We start from the raw sequence: 16,736 nt of genomic DNA, 5'->3' as shown, positions 1-16,736 counted from the left end.
TCACCCACTGTCATCCCTGCCAGCTGAGAGGCGGGAGCACCGGGCTCCCAGGCCTGCACGGTACATTACACTGACTGTTGCCCATCTTTTTTTCCTAGACTGAAAATGCTGTTTGGTCAAAGCCGCCAAAGAGAGGGGTAAGGTTTATAGGGGCCCTGTTACCTGGTTCCTAAATGAACAAAGGGGCCCCTACCTGGCCCAAGAGGAAGGGAAAATGGGGTTCTCTATTCCTCTTCCCCTGACTATTGGAATGTGTCCAGGATTTGAGGGGGCGTGTGTGTGTGTGTGTGTGTGCACGCGCGTGTGTGGGCAGGGAGCCACCATCCTGACAGTGCCCTAGAAGAGTAGGCTGGGCCACAGGATTTTGGTTCTAGTCTCGGGTTTGGAGGAACACGGGGAGAAGAGCAAATCCAGCATGAAACGGGTCTGCTCCTGTCTTCTGGCCTGGGTGGGCCCCTTAGTGTGTGTGCGTGGGGGTGGGGGCATGGAGCCAGGGGGGTTCCTGAGTGCTCCCCACCAAAAGTCTGGTATTGAAGGACTAGGAAGAGGCAAAGAATCATGCCCATCTGTCAGCTGAGCCCTGTTGCAACTGAGGTTTGCTCATCCACAAATGCTGCCTGGACCGACCCTGGCAGAGTTGGTTCTAGGGTCTGGTGGGGGAGGAGAACCAGTACCCAGAAGAAAGGGCAGGGACATGCCAGCCCCTCTCAGGAATGCTTTCCCTTCCAGACTCAAGACCCTGTATGTAGCACACCTCTTCGTTCTAGCAGGTAACAGGCTGGGTGCTGGAAATAGTAATCGTAATCGTAATAGACTGTGAGGGGTGCTGTGTGGGTTAGAGATGATGGCAGGACCTGGGGGACTGATCCCACCCTCAGGGCTCACACATCCACCTACCCCCAGGTATATACTCAGCTCCCATAAGGGCCTGGCCGTACTGTTCAAGGCCAAGGCTACCTTCTTTGTCCTTTTCTTCCTTTCAAAGTGAACTTGGAAAGAGAAAATTCAGGAATGAGCTGAAAGGCACTAGAACTATTCATGTTTGTGCCAGATCAGGGAGACAAGATTCAAAAGCCCAAGTCTGGCTGTAATCTGAGGCAGGAGAATCAGGAGTTCAAGGCCAGCCTAGACTAAGAGCCAAAACAAAACAATGAAAAGCTAGCATTAGAATTAGCTGTTCAGAATTCAGAAGGGGACAATTGTTTTAACTTTCTGATGTATTAGCAAAAATGGGCCCTACTGCAATGTTTGGGAAGAAGGGAGAAGTCTTTCCCTTTGCACTAGTATATGAAGACAGTTTGTATGACACAATACAAAACTTTTAAACAATTAAAAAAAATGGAGTGAACTTAGTATCTGAACCCACGTCTAACTCTAAAGTCCACACTGCCCCACCTCCAAAATACAAATACCTCAAACCCTGTACAACCTAATAACATCCAACAGCAGTGATCTTTATAATTTTGCTTGTGTACCTTTGGAAAAACTATGTATCTCACTGGGTGTGGTGACACACATCCCAGCACTTGGGAGGCTGAGGCAGGAGGAGTGCTGAAAGTTTGAGGCCAGCCCAGACTCCAAAGTGAGTTCAAGACCAGCTTAGACTACATAGCGAGACTCTGTCTCAAAAAAAAACCCAACTATTTATCTCTCCTCACATTTTAGTTCCTAATATCTTTTGCCACAAATTTAAGCAGTTTAAAAGCACATGGTTTCTGCCGGGCATAGTGGCATGTGCCTGTAATCTCAGCCACCCAAGTGCTGGGATTACAGACGTGCACCACCGCGCCCGGCTGTCTGTCTTTTTTAAATGCTTTAACATATCTTCTCATCAACCTGCAGGAGTGGTGTATTACTACTTCCAGACGTCTGTGGAAAGAATAGCCCCCGAGATTGCAGGGGAGTCATCACAGGTAGGCACATCTGCTGGTGAGGCCTATAGCGGCTGGGATCATCTCACTTGAAACGAATAGGGGCTGTGCTCAACCACAAATGGTCAGCCACCTATGTATACCAAGATCGTGTGTGACTGTGAAGGCCAGCACCTCCAACACACATTTCTTCTCTCTGTGGCTTTTCAATATAATTATAGCATAGTTTTTAGAATTGAAAATATTTTATTTTTAATATTTCATTAAGGCTTATTAGTTCTACAAAATAATGCGCTTCAATGTATTTTCATATCTGCATCTAACATTTCATCTTCCCTTTTACCCTTCCTTACACCTCTTATTTCTCCTTTTTTAGGTTCCACACATTAGGGAAAATATAATTTTTGTTTCTGAATGTGGCTTATTTTGATTAACATCTCCAGCTCCATTTTCCTGCAAATGACAATTTTTTTGTTCTTTTTTGTACCAGGGATCGAACTTGGGACCTTGCACTTGTGAGGCAGGTGGAGGGACCACTGAGCTAAATCCCTGACCCTAATTTTATTCTTTATAGCTGAATAATACTCCATTTCACATATATATTTTCACATTTTACCTGTTCATTCTTTGATGGGCACCTGGGCTGATTCCATAACGTAGTTGAATTGTGATTTGTTCTGCAACAAACAGGGGTATGCAGATATCCCTATAGTTGCTGATTTTAATTCTCTTAGGTGTATACCAAGGAGTGGCATAGTCGGGTCATGTGATATGTAGTTTTATTTTTAGATTTCCGGGAGAACATCTATACTTATTTCCATAGTGGCTGTACTGATTTATGTACCCACTAGCAGTGTCAAAATGTTCCTCCTTCTCACATCTTCACTGGCCTTGTTTTCTTGACGATAGCCCTTCTGACCAGCGTGAGACAGACTCTCAATGTAATTTTACTGTGCCTTTCCCTATTGGTTATAGACTAAGCCACCTTTCCCATATCCCAGAGACTCTGCGATGCTGCATTTCCATTCTCATTGGATTCTAGGAATTCAAAACAGTTCCCCTTGACAGCTTCAATCTTTCCAAAGTGAACTGTCACATGGCGGGTGACAAATGCCTGTAATCCCAGCACTCTGGGAGGCTGAGGCAAGAGAATCTCAAGTTTGAGTCCAGCCTAAGCAATTTAGTGATTTAGTGAGACCCTGCCTCAAGAGGAAAACCGAAAAAGGGGTAGGGATATAGCGAAGTGACAAGGTCCTGGGTTCAGTCACCATTACCATACCAAAAAAATGAGTCTGCCAATCTTCATTGGTGTAATTTCTGCAGTTTTTCTAATTGTTGCTTTCTAGCTCCACTTCATTATAATCTGGTAAGGTGCAATAAATTATTTCCTTTTATTGTATTTGTTTAGACTTGCTTTATGGTCTAAAATATGATCTATTTTGGAGAATGTTCCATAAGCTGCTGAAAAGTGTATTATGTAGTTGGTGGGTGGAATATTCTGTTGATATCTATTAAGTCCATCTGATTTTTGTTTTGGTACTAGGGATGAACTCAGGACCTTGTGCTTGTGAGGTAGGCACAGTGCCACTGAGCTAAATCCCTGGCCCTAAGTCCATTTGATTTATTGTGTAGTTTAACTCTGAGGCTGGTTGATGTTGGGGGAGGGGATCTAGATGACCCTATCCATCGGCGAGAGTAGAATATTGAAGTCACCCACTATTATTGTATTAGGTCATATATGACCCTTATGTCAAGTACTGTTTTATGAAGTTGGGTACACTATGTTTGGTGCATATTTACAATTTAATATATTCCTGGTGGATCATTACCAATATGTTGTGGCCATCTTGTCTTTTCTGATGAGTTTTGTCTTGAAGTCTGCTTTGTTGGATTGGAGTATAACTACATCTGTCTGCTTTCAGGTTCCCTTTGCATGGAATATTATTATTTTTTTTGGCTTCAGTAAATTTTATTTGATTTTTATCCCATTCCCCCTCAAGCTGGAATATTAGTTATTCTCATGAGTTTGGCTCTGTAAGTTGCTCAGCATTTCTTTTGTGCCACTTTCGGTATTTGTTTTCTTGGCTTTTTTTTTTTTGGTACCAGGGATCAAGGCAGGACACCGAACCGCTGAGCTAAATCCCCGGCCCTTTCTTGGCATTTTAACTAGGATATGGGGAGGCTCTTTTCTGATCAAGCCTGTTTGGGATTCTTAATGGCTCTTATACCTGGATTTGGGAGTTTTTCTGTAATTATTTCATTAGAGACTTTCCATGCTAATAACTCAGTGCCCTCTTCTACACTCCAAATTTGTGAGTTTGGCCTTCTAACCATGTTCCAGAATTCTTGGATGTTTTGTTCTAAGTTGTGTTGTTTTTTTTTAACCAGTGGCTGAGTGAAATAATTCATCAACTTTATCTTCAAGCCTTGAAATTCTGTCTTTTGTTGGAGGCATTCTATTGGTGAGGCTTTGTATTGAGTTTTTAAAGTCTGAATTATTGTGCTTTACATATCCAAGAATTGTTTGATTCTTCAGAATCTCTTCGTTGAATTACTCTTTCATATTCTGCACTTACTCATTAATGCATTCCACTGTTTTTCATACTTGTCTCCTTTTTTTTCTTTCTTTCTTGGTTTTTTTGAGATAGGGTCTCACTATGCAGCATGGGTTGGTCTTTAACTTGTGGTGGTCCTCCTGCCTCAGCCTCCTGAATGCTGGGATTACAGGAATGCACCACCACACCCAGCACTTCTTGTGTTTCAGTGTTGAGATTTGTGCATCTTTTGGGATAGATATTCCTTCTATTTTTATGTGAGGATCTTCCTAGTGACCAGCCTTCTTTTGAAGGCTTTATCTCTAGTACTTCACAAAGAGGTGAAAATAAACTGCAGTAACAGTGACAGATATTGAAACAATTAAAACCAACAACTATACCACTAATAACAATAGAAATCAGGAATAATTAAAAGACTAAAAATTAATTAGGATTCAAAGTATTTATAATAGATGGTGTGATGGCACACACCTATAATCCCAACACTCATGAGGCTGAGGCAGGAGGATTGCCACAAGTTTGAGGCCAGTCTGGGCTACATAGTAACTTTAAATTCAGCCTGAACTACATAGTGGGACCTTACCTCAAAAAAAAAAAAAAAAAAAAAGTAAAAGCAATAATAACACTAATAAAATTGGAGGGAGTGCACAACGGGAAAAATGGAAGAAGCAAGATAAAAAGGAAAGATGAGAAAGAAGGAGATTTAAAAATCCAGTTAAAGAATAAAAACTAGAAAATTAAAAATAAAACAAAACAACAGAAAAGACAAGAAAAAGGTGTGTGTGTGTGTGTAGTGGGAGAGAAAATGAAATCTAGACTTGATCCCTGATATTGAGGGGAAAAATTAGAGGTGGTTGTTTTGAAGATTTTTTTGTTAAGAACCTCATACTGTTTCACGAGTGCAAACCTTTATCTCTCTAAAGACCTCAATTATAGTCCTGTAAATATCTGGTAGTCTTTGTGAATTAGGAAGGCATGACACAGCCTTATCTCAGCCTTCCCTCTGTCCTTGTCACACAGTCCACAGGGAAGACCTTAAGGCCAGTGTGGGGCATGATGATGGATAAGTGCTACCCTGAAACCACTCAGGTGGGTAAGGGCTGGGGACACCCGCTTCCCTGGTGTGGGGTGGCTGTCCTGGGTACTCCTGGCAGGCACAGCGAGGGCCCTGTGTCCCTGCAGAGACGCGCAGTCAAGAGTGGGAAGCAGCAAGCCTCTGGGGTAAGTGAAGCCTCCTCCAGAGGAGGAGCCCTGCTGTCTTCCTGTGAGAGCTTTGTTAGGTGCCTCCTAAGGGGAAACTTAACAAGCTACGGCTCAAGGGAAAAGCAAAGCTGGAACGCATCCCTTGGAGTGTGAACAGGAGGGGTGAGATGTTCAAAGCTCTACTGCCCATATGCGGCCCTCTTGACTCTCCCTGCAGGCCATAAGCCCCAGAGCAACAGGAAGACGGAATGATTCTGCCCCCAAGGAGTTGACGGACACGTTGCCTCAGGAGGAAGAACAGGTGAGGTCTGCAGGGGATGAAGCTACTGGCCCCATTCTTACTTAGGAAGGGTGCAGAGAGCCAGGCTCGTAGGTAAGGGTGGCCTGAAGCCTCCACTGGCACATTCCTAGCCTGGGTCCTCCCCAGAAACCATGGATTACTGCGGGGTGGGGAGCGACTGAGGCACGAAGGCAGGGGTGGTAGTAGGAGCCTAAGCTTAACCCCAGGACCACTAGTTCAAGCTGTCGTCATTGTGGAGAAGGGATCCTTCATGGAGCTGAAAGGCAGCAGACCTGGTGTGAGCACAGAGTAGGTCTACATCCCAGCCTTCCCCGACTTCTCACGGAGGGCCTCAGTTTCCCTATCACAACATAGAACCAGCCCCATCTTAATTGCTGTGTCCCTCTTCCATTACAGGAAAAGAAAAAGGTCCAACAGGAAGTTGCTGAATATCCATCTGGTAAGACCGCTTTCTCAACCCTGCTGCAAAAATACTGCCCTCCTCCCTCATGTTAAACACACAGCACCCCTCCTAACCCTCCAGACCCGCAGAGACACAAAACTCAGGTAGCCAGGTGCCTTGACCGTGAATATGCTGCCTGTGTTCTCTGACTGCTCCCCCTAGCGGGCCGCATGGGTACCCTTTTATCACAGGTGACTGACTGTCCCAGCATTCCGGGGGGCATCTGGGCCCGGGTGAAGGCTCCTTCCAGCAAGGAACCCAAAGGCCTCACCTTTTTGTGTGTTTTAGGGGCTTCCGTGATAGACAGCAAGGAGGAAAAAGGCTATGGGGCTGGGCTCCCCAGCTCCTGCGAAAGTTCTGGCAGGACTGGTTTCCAGCCCCTGACACTCCCAAGGTGCAGAGCCATGAATGAGAAGGGATCTAATAAACCCTTGAGTTCTGACCTCAATGGTCCAGTGCCTCCTTCCAGGGGCCCCGCAGTGGCTCAAACAAGCCCCACCTGCCCGCATCTGTACATTCTCCCGACAGCTCCAGGACACTGCTTCCTGCCCAGACTCTTCCCCCTAGTGGACACTCTGCAGTGGCCAGTGTAGGCCCTGCCAACTCCGTGCCAGGCACCAGACCATGACCTGGCATGCTGCAAGCTGCATGCAGAGCTTCCTGTCCCAAGGGCACTTACTGAAGTGTTTGTGGAGACCGCAGTTGAGATGCTGCAGGGTCCTCTGGGATGAGGCCTGGGGTTGCTTCTGCTGTCTGTAGTTCCCTGTCCCAGGTGGTCTCGGGAACAGAGAGGCAAATGGTACTTACTCAACCTTGGGTGCCGTCTCCATGGTAGAACATGCCTTGAGGGATGAGGACGGACGTGGACTAGAGCGGTTCTTGCCCTGAGTTGGATGGATTCTAGAACAAGCATCACAGGCCCAGAAATCAGAGGAAGACAGGCATTGACGACCATCTGGTGCAAACTTCTCAGTGGGAAAAGGGGCAACAGCAGCCCTGGGTGGGTAGGAGGATCCCAGAGTCTGTGCGGTGTAATGGCAAAGTGAGGTCTAGAAGCAGGGTGTGTGTGTGTCTCTGTCTCTCTCTCTCTGCAGCCCACGTCACCTACTTCTCTGTCTCCCTCATTGTCACATGGGTCCAGGGCTGTGTCCTTTCCCTAGGCCCCCACAGGCTCATCCCCTAACCCGACCTGGCCACTGAGAAGGCGGAGCCCTAGCCTGCAGCCCCAAGTGTCCCCTAACTCCAGCCAGGCCTGAGAAACAACTCTGCACTACGAGGGGCCTGGACATCGTACCTCTGAGGGGCCACAGAATGAGACCAATCTTGTCTTCCTGTGACACAGGGAGGTGGTCATTCCTGGGCTCCCTCCAAGCCTTGCCATGAAACTTCTGGGAACTGCGTGACAGAGCCCTGGTGTCAATCCCTGCCTTCCTGATTTCTTCGCCTCTTGGGTATCATCCAAGAAGTTAATGACAGATTGGAGGTGAAAGCAGGGCCTCCAGCCAGAGTCCTGCTATTCCCTGCCTTCCCAGACACCACTGACCCCTCCTTTTGGGTGCTATACGTGGTACAGTATCCATCACTGGGGTGGGAAGAGGCGGGGGTATGGGGCAGGGCGATGCTCCTGACATTCTCTGGTGATCGACATGTGGATCCCTCCCTCGGGGCACAGTGAGGAAAGAACTCTTACACATACGATTGTGTGCGACAGACAGGTCAGGTGGAGGGAGCGCTGGGAACAACAAAAATGAGACCTACTGTTGTAATTTTTTGATCTGGTTAGAATGAGATACCAGCCCCAAAAATAGCCTGACACTCAAAGTGTTTATCCAGAGTCATTTATACCCTAGTGCAGCTTTTTCTCTGTTTCCCCCACTCCCAGTACTAGGAGTTTATAATCTACTCTGGCAAGCACCTAATCTTTGTCATTCGCTCTATAAACAATTTATGCTCTTTTTTTAAAAAGCAAACGATTAAATTACAGGGGTCACTTTTTAACTGTCAGTGCTTTTTCAGAGTTGGCATAGCAGATTTTTTTTTTTTTTTTTTTTGGTACTGGGGATTGAACTCAGGACCTTGTGCTTGCAAGGAAGGTGGCGGCACCACTGAGTTAAATCCCCAGCCCAGCAGATTTTATTTTTAATTGACTACTTGTCATTTGGTTAGAAATCCTTTTAAATGTATGACTTCAGTCATCGAGTATAGACCTTACCCAGGAAAACAGAGCAGTCTACGCCTTTGATTTTTACAGTTAACAGCCAAGGTAAGGAGTGGGAAATGTCCCTGGGGAGGCTGCTAAAGGCCCAGGACAGCTTGGGGTTCCGGTTAATTGTACATCCAGGTCCCAGCTTGAGTGAGTGGGGATGTGGTGTCCCCCTTAGCGGTGCAGAGCACACAGCTGGTAGGGAGATGGGGTCACCAGGACAGCAAAAGGTGCACAGTCCCTGGGCCGGGGCTGCCCCTCGGGCACCGAGAAGCTGAAGCGCTGCAGCAGGCAGGTGAAGACGAGGAAGAGCTCCATGCGGGCCAGGGGCTCCCCGAGGCATGCGCGGCGCCCTGTGGGTGGGGACGGGGTCAGTCAGCCGGCACCCTGCGAAGGGGACAGGGACCGGGAACCCAAGGAGCAAGCACCTGCTGAGAACGGCAGGAAGGCCTCGTGCTTGACGAAGCGGCCCTCGGCGTCCAGGAAGTGTCCGGGGTGGAACTGGAAGGGCTTCTCCCAGACGGTCTCATCCTTCAGCACCGATGACAGGTTGACGAGGATCGTTGTGCCCTGGCAGGAGGTGGGGACGTGAAGGTGGGGACACAGAAACCTGCCACTAAACACGCATGAGCGCACTGCCTGGCTCACGCCTGGACCCTTTCATTGAACCATGAACGCCAGAAGCTTCTCAGCACCCTCTGATCCCATGGCAGGGCCAGGTCACCAGGCTCCCATAGGTGCTAACGATGTCATCTGCCTCTGTACTGTCTCCTCCAACACCAGGTGACTTGTTCTAGTTTTTATTCCACCACCCCAGAGGTTCTGCGGGATTTGAGTCTCATTCTCTGTGCCCAGCATTTCAAACACCCAGCCTGAGCCCGGCCACACTTAGGGAATCCAGGATCAGAAGCCTGGGTACTGCCTGGCCTCACCCAGTACAGGCCATGCTGGGGAAGGAGGGCCCAGCCTACCTTGGGGATGCGGAAGCCCTGCACTTCAGTGTCTCGGCTCGTCATGTGGGGCAAACCCAATGGAGTGATGTCCCCAAAGCGCTGCACCTCGTGAATCACGGCGTTGGTGAAGGGCATGCGGGCCTGGTCCCCCATCTCTGGGAGCCGCCCCTGCCCTATCACTTCATCGATCTCCTGGTGGACACGGCCTGGACAGACATTCATCCCCACGGCAGGTCAGTGCCTGGAGACCTGGCCCTGACCCTTTCCTCCCATGCGTTAAGGGCTGCAACCAGCCGGAGTGTGTCAGTCTTATAGGAGCCGATGAAGCCTGTGCTTGGAGTTTCAGGGGTCTCAGCTCAGCTCAGGGACCCTGCCACTACTTTCCTCCCTCACCCTCCCATCAGCCCCTGCTGGGCTCACGCTGCACATCCGGGTGCAGGATCATGAGCAGCAGGGCCCAGGCCAGCGTGGTCGAAGTGGTCACCATCCCTGCCGTGAACAGGTCAGCCACAACCAGGCGCAGGTTCTCATTTTTGAAGATGCTCTCGGGGTCCCCCTTGGCCTGGGCCAGGCAGAGAGGGTGGGCTCAGGGGGACGAGACAGGAAGCCCCACAGTGACCCCTGTTCTGCACCCCTCAGCCCAGATGCTGGCTCACTGGGAGGTGCCCAGGCCCCACCTTGCCTCATGCCTCATAGGACGCCCATCTCGGAGCCCTTCTCTGACGGCCACCTCTTACCTTCTCCATCTCGGTCAGGAAGGTGTCAGTCAGGTCTTTGGGTGGCTGGGCTGGGTCCCAGGTCATCCTGTGCTCAGTCAGCAGCTCGTCCAGCAGATCCATGAAGGCCTTCTGTCCGGGAAAGACCTTGCCTGGAAGGCCGGGGATGCGCAGGAGGATGGGGACCGAGTTCAGCACCTGGGACAGCACAGAGAGCATCCTGGGTCCTTCCTGACATAAGTGCTCACCTGGACCAGCCTCAGGCCCCAGCCTTCTCTGGGCTGGATCCAGGGCCTCCTCCACACTCTGTCCGGGCTGGGGCTGCCAAAAGCAACATCCTATCCTGGAAATCTACAAGTGTCGGTGTCTCCCAAGGACAGGAGATGCAGACTCGGCCCCCTCTGGAGCCCAAACCTGGACACCTCTCCCACTGTTGTGACATTTGTCACCTCCAGGCCTTTCCTCCTGCAGCAACCTCTCCTAGAATGCCCTCTCCTCTTCACCCCCTCACCCACCGCAGGGTCCTCTCCTGCCCAGCCTCCCCTGTGTCCTGCACCTTGGGTAAGATGCCAGACTCTTCCTTCAACATGTCTTCCAGCAGCTCCAGCAGCCTGACCAAGCGCAGGTCGTCATACTCGAAGCGGCGGGCATAGATGAGAGAGGCAATCACATTGCACATGGCTTTGTTCAGGAGGGCACTGGGGCTAAAGGGGCGTCCTGGGAATAGGGATGTGGGGTGTCCCTGTCGCAGTCCGCCCCCTCCTCCCCACCCCTTCCTTCTACCCTTCTTTGCTCCCCTGAGCCCAGCACCTACCGTCCTGGTTGGCAAAGGCGGCACAGAGGCAGGCGGCCTCCTCGGTCACCCACTGCTCCAGCGACTTCTTACCCAGCCCGAAGTTGCGCAGAGTGGACACGGAGAAGCGGCGCAGCTCACGCCAGGCGGGTCCGTAGTGTGCCAGGATCAGCCCTGGGGCAGGTGGGCTTGGCCTTGAGACTCCTGCCCCACCATGCTCTTTACTCTCCCCTCACGATGGGATCCCTTTCCTACTGGTCCCACCTGCATCGCTGGCTTTCCCCTGAGCCTGTTCCCATGTGTTCGTCCCCACTAGACCCTGGACAGTCTACGAGTCCCGTGACCCTCCTCCAGCCCTATTTCTGTCTCTGCCCCTGCCTTCACTGACCTTGAAAACGCTGCCCAATGCCCAGGTGCTCATAGATGGGCATCGGAGGCCGGTCAGCGGTGTCCTCGCTGTGCTTTACCAGCGCCTCTCGCACAGCCGCCAGCCCGTTGAGTACGACCACTGGCTTCCAGGCCAGCTGCAGGCTGAACACGTCCCCAAAACGGCCCCGCAGCTGTAGGCAAAGGGTCAGTGCATGCGTCAAGCCAGGGTCCGGACCCATGCAGAGCTGCTGATTTTCATCGTGTGAGGCTCAGGGGAAGCCAATAGAGAACCAGGTGTGAGGAGGAGCAGCGTCCAGATCCGGTGTCAGGAGGCCAGGGGCTCATATCCCCTAAGGGGGAGAAACTCACTTTGGATCCTACGGGCCAGCCGTTATTAACCAGTCACAGGAAATCATCACAGGGTCCATTAGCCTCTTCTTTCACAGATGAGGAAATTGTAGTTCACACTGTGAGGCTTCACAGGACTGACACATCACTGTACCTCCCTTGGTCTCAGTTTCCCCACTGAATGCCCCTCAGACTCTGGCCCTGCCCCTCAATCCCAGGACTGTTCCTCTGATGTCATCAGAAGGGACGCATGGCATACATAATTTCTGTTCTACCAACTGGATCCAGAACCTGGGCCACGTATCTCACCTCACCTCCTGGCCCCGCCCTCCCACACTGTGCCCTTAGAGTGCCCTCAGGCCTTAAGTGTCCTCCCCGGGGCAGCCTTCAGCCTGCTGCTTCTTACGGCCGCATCTCCCTGTGCATTCTGTGGCTTCCCCACCAGCCACGGCTGGCGTGTGTGTGTGTGTCGGCCACCATTGCTGCTAGGTGACGCCAACTCCTTTACCTTTTGGCAGCACACCAACATGTTGTAGAAGTCCACCTGCAGCAGGTTGCCCAGCCCGGGCACTGGCACGGGGCCTGGCGGGTAGTGAGCAGCCCAGCGCTGTCGCCGATGCATCAGGTCCACCAGCAGCACGAAGACGGCCACGGCCACGGCCACAGCAGCCCCACTCAGCAGCCCCATGGCTGTCTCGTGGACCACTGGGCTCCTCTGGATACACAGAAGCTGTCACCCCTCCACAGACCTAAGGTCAAAAGGGACATGCTCATCACACCCTGGGCACTGGACCATACAGGAGCCAGGCTGCTCTGTTCACACAGAGTAGAAGGCAGGACAGGGCGAGTGCAGTGACAACTACAGAGGCCCTTGCCTCTTCTCCTTGTCTAGGTGCCCACCCAGGGGATGGAGGTGGAGGTGACCGATGGAGAAATGTCCCAGTCCCTCCCTCATACTCCAAGCCAAAAGCATAGTGCAACTGAACCCTGCCACCTTTCTCTCCTGCTAGCTCCATACCCCTTATGTAGCACGTCAGTCCCGCAGAGCACGTTCTTACTCTTCCCTTGCCTCCCCTGCCTGTTCTTGAGTGGCCTCTGCCTCCAATATTTGTTGTCCATAAATGGAGGGAGGCCTTGGTCATCAGAGGGGCATGAGAGGGAACACGGGCTGAGGTTCTCTATCTGTGTCAGTCAGTAGTTACGCAGTTACTGTGAGGAAATACCTCAAGTAGGCTACTTCATACATAAAGATTTTGGCTTTTGGTTCTGAAGGTTCAAGGGGTCCCATCTGGTGATGGTCCTCATACTGGCAGAGTCCTGATGTGTCACATGGCAAGAGACAGGGAGCCTGTGTGTGTCTGGACTTAGAAGGCCACCAGGGTTCAGTCCTAGTGCCCCACTCTAATGGTCTCATTTATGGCGATCCTTTCCCAAAGGCTCCATCTTTATCTCCAGTCAGAGTAAGTTTTCATCCTCACAGCCCTCAGAATGGCATTAAAGTTTAACACGTGAAGCCTCAGGGGTGGGTGGCGTTCATCCAGATCCAAGTAGCCCAGTCCTTTCAATGCATACTGCACACGTGACACCTAATCTTACACACACAAGTACGTTCCTGCACATCTTCTCACACCCCCATACACCCACACTGATTCTAGGTCCTACCAAGCCACACACCTAGCGCTCACACAAGAGTCACACGCCGGCACTTGTATTCTCTTGTACACACACATACATGGGACTCAGACCCACAGCCTGGGGTCCCTGTGATTGCTGGAGGAGCCTCTCCTATCAGGAAGATGCTCCACTAAGGCTCTGCATGGAGTCCTCTGCCCACCCAGGACCCAGGTACTTGGGCTCCAGCCTGAACCTGGCAAGTTAAAACTCTGGGTGCCTGGAGCCAGCAGTGTGTTTGGAGCTCACTAGTTTCCTAACCCCGACAACTGGTGGAGCCCAGAAGACCCTTTCCCTGCCTGTACACACATCCTGCAGCCACTGTTCTCTGGCCTCTGAGGTTTCTGATTAGAAGTCAATACTAATGCTATTGCCAATCCTATGTTCAGGACACGCTGCTTGCTTCTTGCTCCTTCAAAATTCTGCCTTTTGACAACTACTATATTGAGTGGTATAGATCTCTTGGAGTTTATCCTACTTGGAGTTTTTGAACCTCTTACATACTTTGTCACAGCTGAATGATTCCCCCAGGCATCATACAGTAAAGTTTCTTCCAGGAAAGAACCCACAAAGCTTACCTGTTTTTGCATTTTTGAGTCCTCTGCTGTAGAGAACATGCAGGAAAACCCAGTGCTTGAAGCTCTCCAGCTCTTAAGAAAGTTGGGCATAATGGTTCTCAGCCTTTGGCACCCCTAATACTGAGGGCCATGAATGAGAAAGAATCCATGAAAGAATCCAATAAACTCTCAAGTTGCTGCTTCTCATGGTCCAGGGCTTTCTTTTGGCTCCTCCACAGCTGCTCAGGCAAACCCCATCTGCCTGCACCCACACTCTCTACTGACACCTCCAGGGACACTACCTCACCTCAGTGAACGCCTGTCACCTTCGTGGATACCCTGCAGTGGTCCATGGGCCCTGGCAGCCTTCTGACTCAGTGTCAATTGGCAGATCATAATCCCAGGGGTGCTATGAGCTGAGGAGCCCTGTCTGAAGGGATTTAAGGGAATGCTAAAGCAGTTGTGGTGGTGCACACTGAGAACCCAGCATTATAGGAGGGTATGACAGGAAGATCACAAGTTTGAGCCAAGCCTGGGCAACTGAGCAACTAAAGATCTATTTCACTTTTTTTTTTTTTGGTACCAGGGATCAAACTCGGGTCCTTGCACTTGCGAGGCAGGTGGTGGAACCACTGAGCGAAATCCCTGGCCCTTCACTTAATTTTTAGATGTATGTTTGTTTTTCTGAGGTTTTGTTTGTTTGTTTGTTTTTTGAGACAGGGTCTCACTATGTAGTTGAGATTGACCTGGAACTCACTATGTACCCCAGGCTGGTCTTGAACTCACAGTGATCCTCCTGCCTCAGCCTCCCAAGTGCTGGGATCAGAGGCATGCGCCACCACACCTGGCTCTTCACTTAATTTTTAAAGGGCTAGGGATGTGGCTCAGTGCAAAGGCCCTGGATTCAGTCCTTAGTACAAAGAAAACAAAACAGCTGGGAAGAGGCCTTACAGTGGCTTGAGTGTCTGGGGTTCTCTATCCCAAGATGTTCCCTAAATGCACCAAAGACTCCGGGGTATTCTTATGGTCATTAGGTACCCATGAGTACTGTCCACATGCCCCACCCAGAAGTCACTGTGAGGGTGAGGACACAGGTAAGACAGCAGTTGGGGCCACTAGTAGGTCCTTTAGACAGCAAGGTTCACAGGGCCAATTCAGGGAAGGAAGAAGGAAGTCAGGAGCCATCTGGTGTGATTCTCTCGGATAGAAAGGAAAACAAGTGCAGGGTGGGAGAGAGAAGCCCAGGTCACACAGTGTAGTGGCACAGCACGTCTAGCATCAGGGTCTTGCCTGTCTGCTGCCTACTCCACAGCCCAAGGCTCATCCCTTTCCCTAGGGCGGGTCTGAAGTCCATAAACATTTCCTGTGCCGTCCAACCCTGTGGGACCTGCCCCACCCAGTCCTTTGGAGGACATCACCCAGGGTTGCAGTCCAGAGAGTTGTTCTCCTTTGACTCCAGCCTGGCCTGAAATTCACCTTCACACTCACAGGGGCCTGGAAACTGCATCCTTGGGGGCTGGGACAGGACACCAATGATGCTTTCTGGTGACAGAGGATAAAGGGAGAGGCACCCCAAGAGCACCATCACCTGGCCTCTAGTATGAGGTGGACTCAGTGGTACCTGAATTGTGGCCATCCAGGATGAGTGAGCCCCTGGCCATGAAAGGTAAACTCAGCAGTTGGGATGCAAATCCTGTACCTCATAAAGAATGACATCAGTGTCTGGTTTGATGAACTGGTTGCAATTCTTCGTGACTTCTCACGGTGCTTGTCGGAAGTTTCTGATCTAATTTCAATTTTCAAAACAGGTATTCACAAATGTACACACTGTCAAAAGGTAACACGAATAAGCCACGATACAGAAGGGAGGAGTGACTGTTAAGGGAGAGACATTACTCTCTGGGAAGAGAGGTCTTATAGAAGTCTGGCAAGTGTCAGAGCCATCCTCCATAAGTTTTGGGGAAAAATCGCTTCATAATTAACGTATGACTCTAGCTGTCTAAGGCCCAGTGTTGCCTTCCCCACCAGCAGGCTATGGCATAAGGAAACATAACTCCGTTTTGCCTCCAGTCACAGCTGAGGCCTCAGGCACTCAAGGGCAAGATTACATCAGCTGAAGACATCCTGGTTCTTTGAGAACTGAGCGGTAATACAAAAATAAAAAGGTTTCACCTAGGGAGGGACAAGTTCCTTACCAGCTTAACTGATCCCACCTCCTGTTGTAGGAAAGCCCTGCTTTCCTCCCTCATTGGCATGAGGTTCCCACTGACACAGGACCGCTGCTGCCATCCAGGTCGCCTGAGACTCCCTCCATTATTGTGTGTACCCAGTAAATGATGGCTAGCTTGGCGAGTCCTTGTCTTTGCCTGCTCTGAGGCACTGACCGCCTGGCCTCACCGTAGACTTTCAAATTATGCGAGCCTCTGTTGTCTTTTTCTTTAACCTTTGCTGTCACACCCTTCCTAGTCAATTGGAGGATGGATAGGCTGCTTATACACAAGGAGATATGATCAAATTTTTCTTTACATTGAACATCTGATTGCAACTCTTTGCTTTCCAAAAATTAATAAGCAACCGTTTTTTGTTTTAGTAGTAGTGATGTTGTACATGTACTTATAACAACATCATAAAAACTTGGTTTTTTTTTTTGTACTTCTTATATCACAGGTGCTAAAAAATATTTTACTGAAAATAAATATTTTACAAAATAATACAACAAGCCTAAGTGCATTAATTAAATAAGATACTATACTT

At 50.1% G+C, this 16,736-nt stretch overlaps 2 protein-coding genes and 1 long non-coding RNA gene across 4 annotated transcripts in view; 2 read left to right on the top strand and 1 right to left on the bottom strand.

The window, feature by feature from the left end:
• The window catches only part of LOC104869320, a 31,584-nt gene extending 24,619 nt beyond the window's left edge, over positions 1-6,965 (top strand). Inside the window, exons 4-10 of the mRNA XM_033765933.1 lie at positions 99-137; positions 730-770; positions 1,843-1,913; positions 5,447-5,515; positions 5,847-5,930; positions 6,327-6,369; positions 6,661-6,965. Coding sequence (XP_033621824.1) covers positions 106-137; positions 730-770; positions 1,843-1,913; positions 5,447-5,515; positions 5,847-5,930; positions 6,327-6,369; positions 6,661-6,965 — 645 coding nt within the window. The 5' untranslated portion in view covers positions 99-105. The remainder of the gene's footprint in view (positions 1-98; positions 138-729; positions 771-1,842; positions 1,914-5,446; positions 5,516-5,846; positions 5,931-6,326; positions 6,370-6,660) is intronic.
• Positions 6,966-8,730: 1,765 nt separating this feature from the next.
• LOC104869264 (cytochrome P450 2D6-like) lies at positions 8,731-12,459 on the bottom strand. Its single transcript, XM_033766193.1, has 9 exons — positions 12,263-12,459; positions 11,426-11,597; positions 11,059-11,211; positions 10,801-10,961; positions 10,266-10,442; positions 9,949-10,090; positions 9,547-9,734; positions 9,004-9,145; positions 8,731-8,928 (listed from the first exon to the last, which is right to left on the bottom strand). The coding sequence occupies exons 1-9, from the start codon at positions 12,440-12,442 to the stop codon at positions 8,750-8,752; spliced, it is 1,494 nt and encodes a 497-aa protein (XP_033622084.1). The 5' UTR covers positions 12,443-12,459; the 3' UTR covers positions 8,731-8,749.
• LOC117286942 lies at positions 9,680-15,687 on the top strand. 2 transcript variants are annotated; one of them, XR_004518112.1, is made up of 4 exons: positions 9,680-9,761; positions 9,844-10,030; positions 10,168-11,220; positions 12,273-12,356. It is a non-coding gene; the product is annotated as an uncharacterized LOC117286942 (long non-coding RNA). The 2 variants fall into 2 exon arrangements; XR_004518113.1 differs by adding an exon at positions 15,473-15,687 and having other exon boundaries at positions 9,734-10,030; positions 12,273-12,508.
• Positions 15,688-16,736: the final 1,049 nt, after the last annotated feature.

This window comes from Fukomys damarensis, unplaced genomic scaffold, assembly GCF_012274545.1.
Source record: "Fukomys damarensis isolate Sample0158 unplaced genomic scaffold, DMR_v1.0_HiC HiC_scaffold_19, whole genome shotgun sequence".
Taxonomy (NCBI): domain Eukaryota; kingdom Metazoa; phylum Chordata; class Mammalia; order Rodentia; family Bathyergidae; genus Fukomys; species Fukomys damarensis.
The sequence above is the reverse complement of the archived record's forward strand: the minus strand, read 5'-3'. Positions and strand labels throughout refer to the sequence as shown.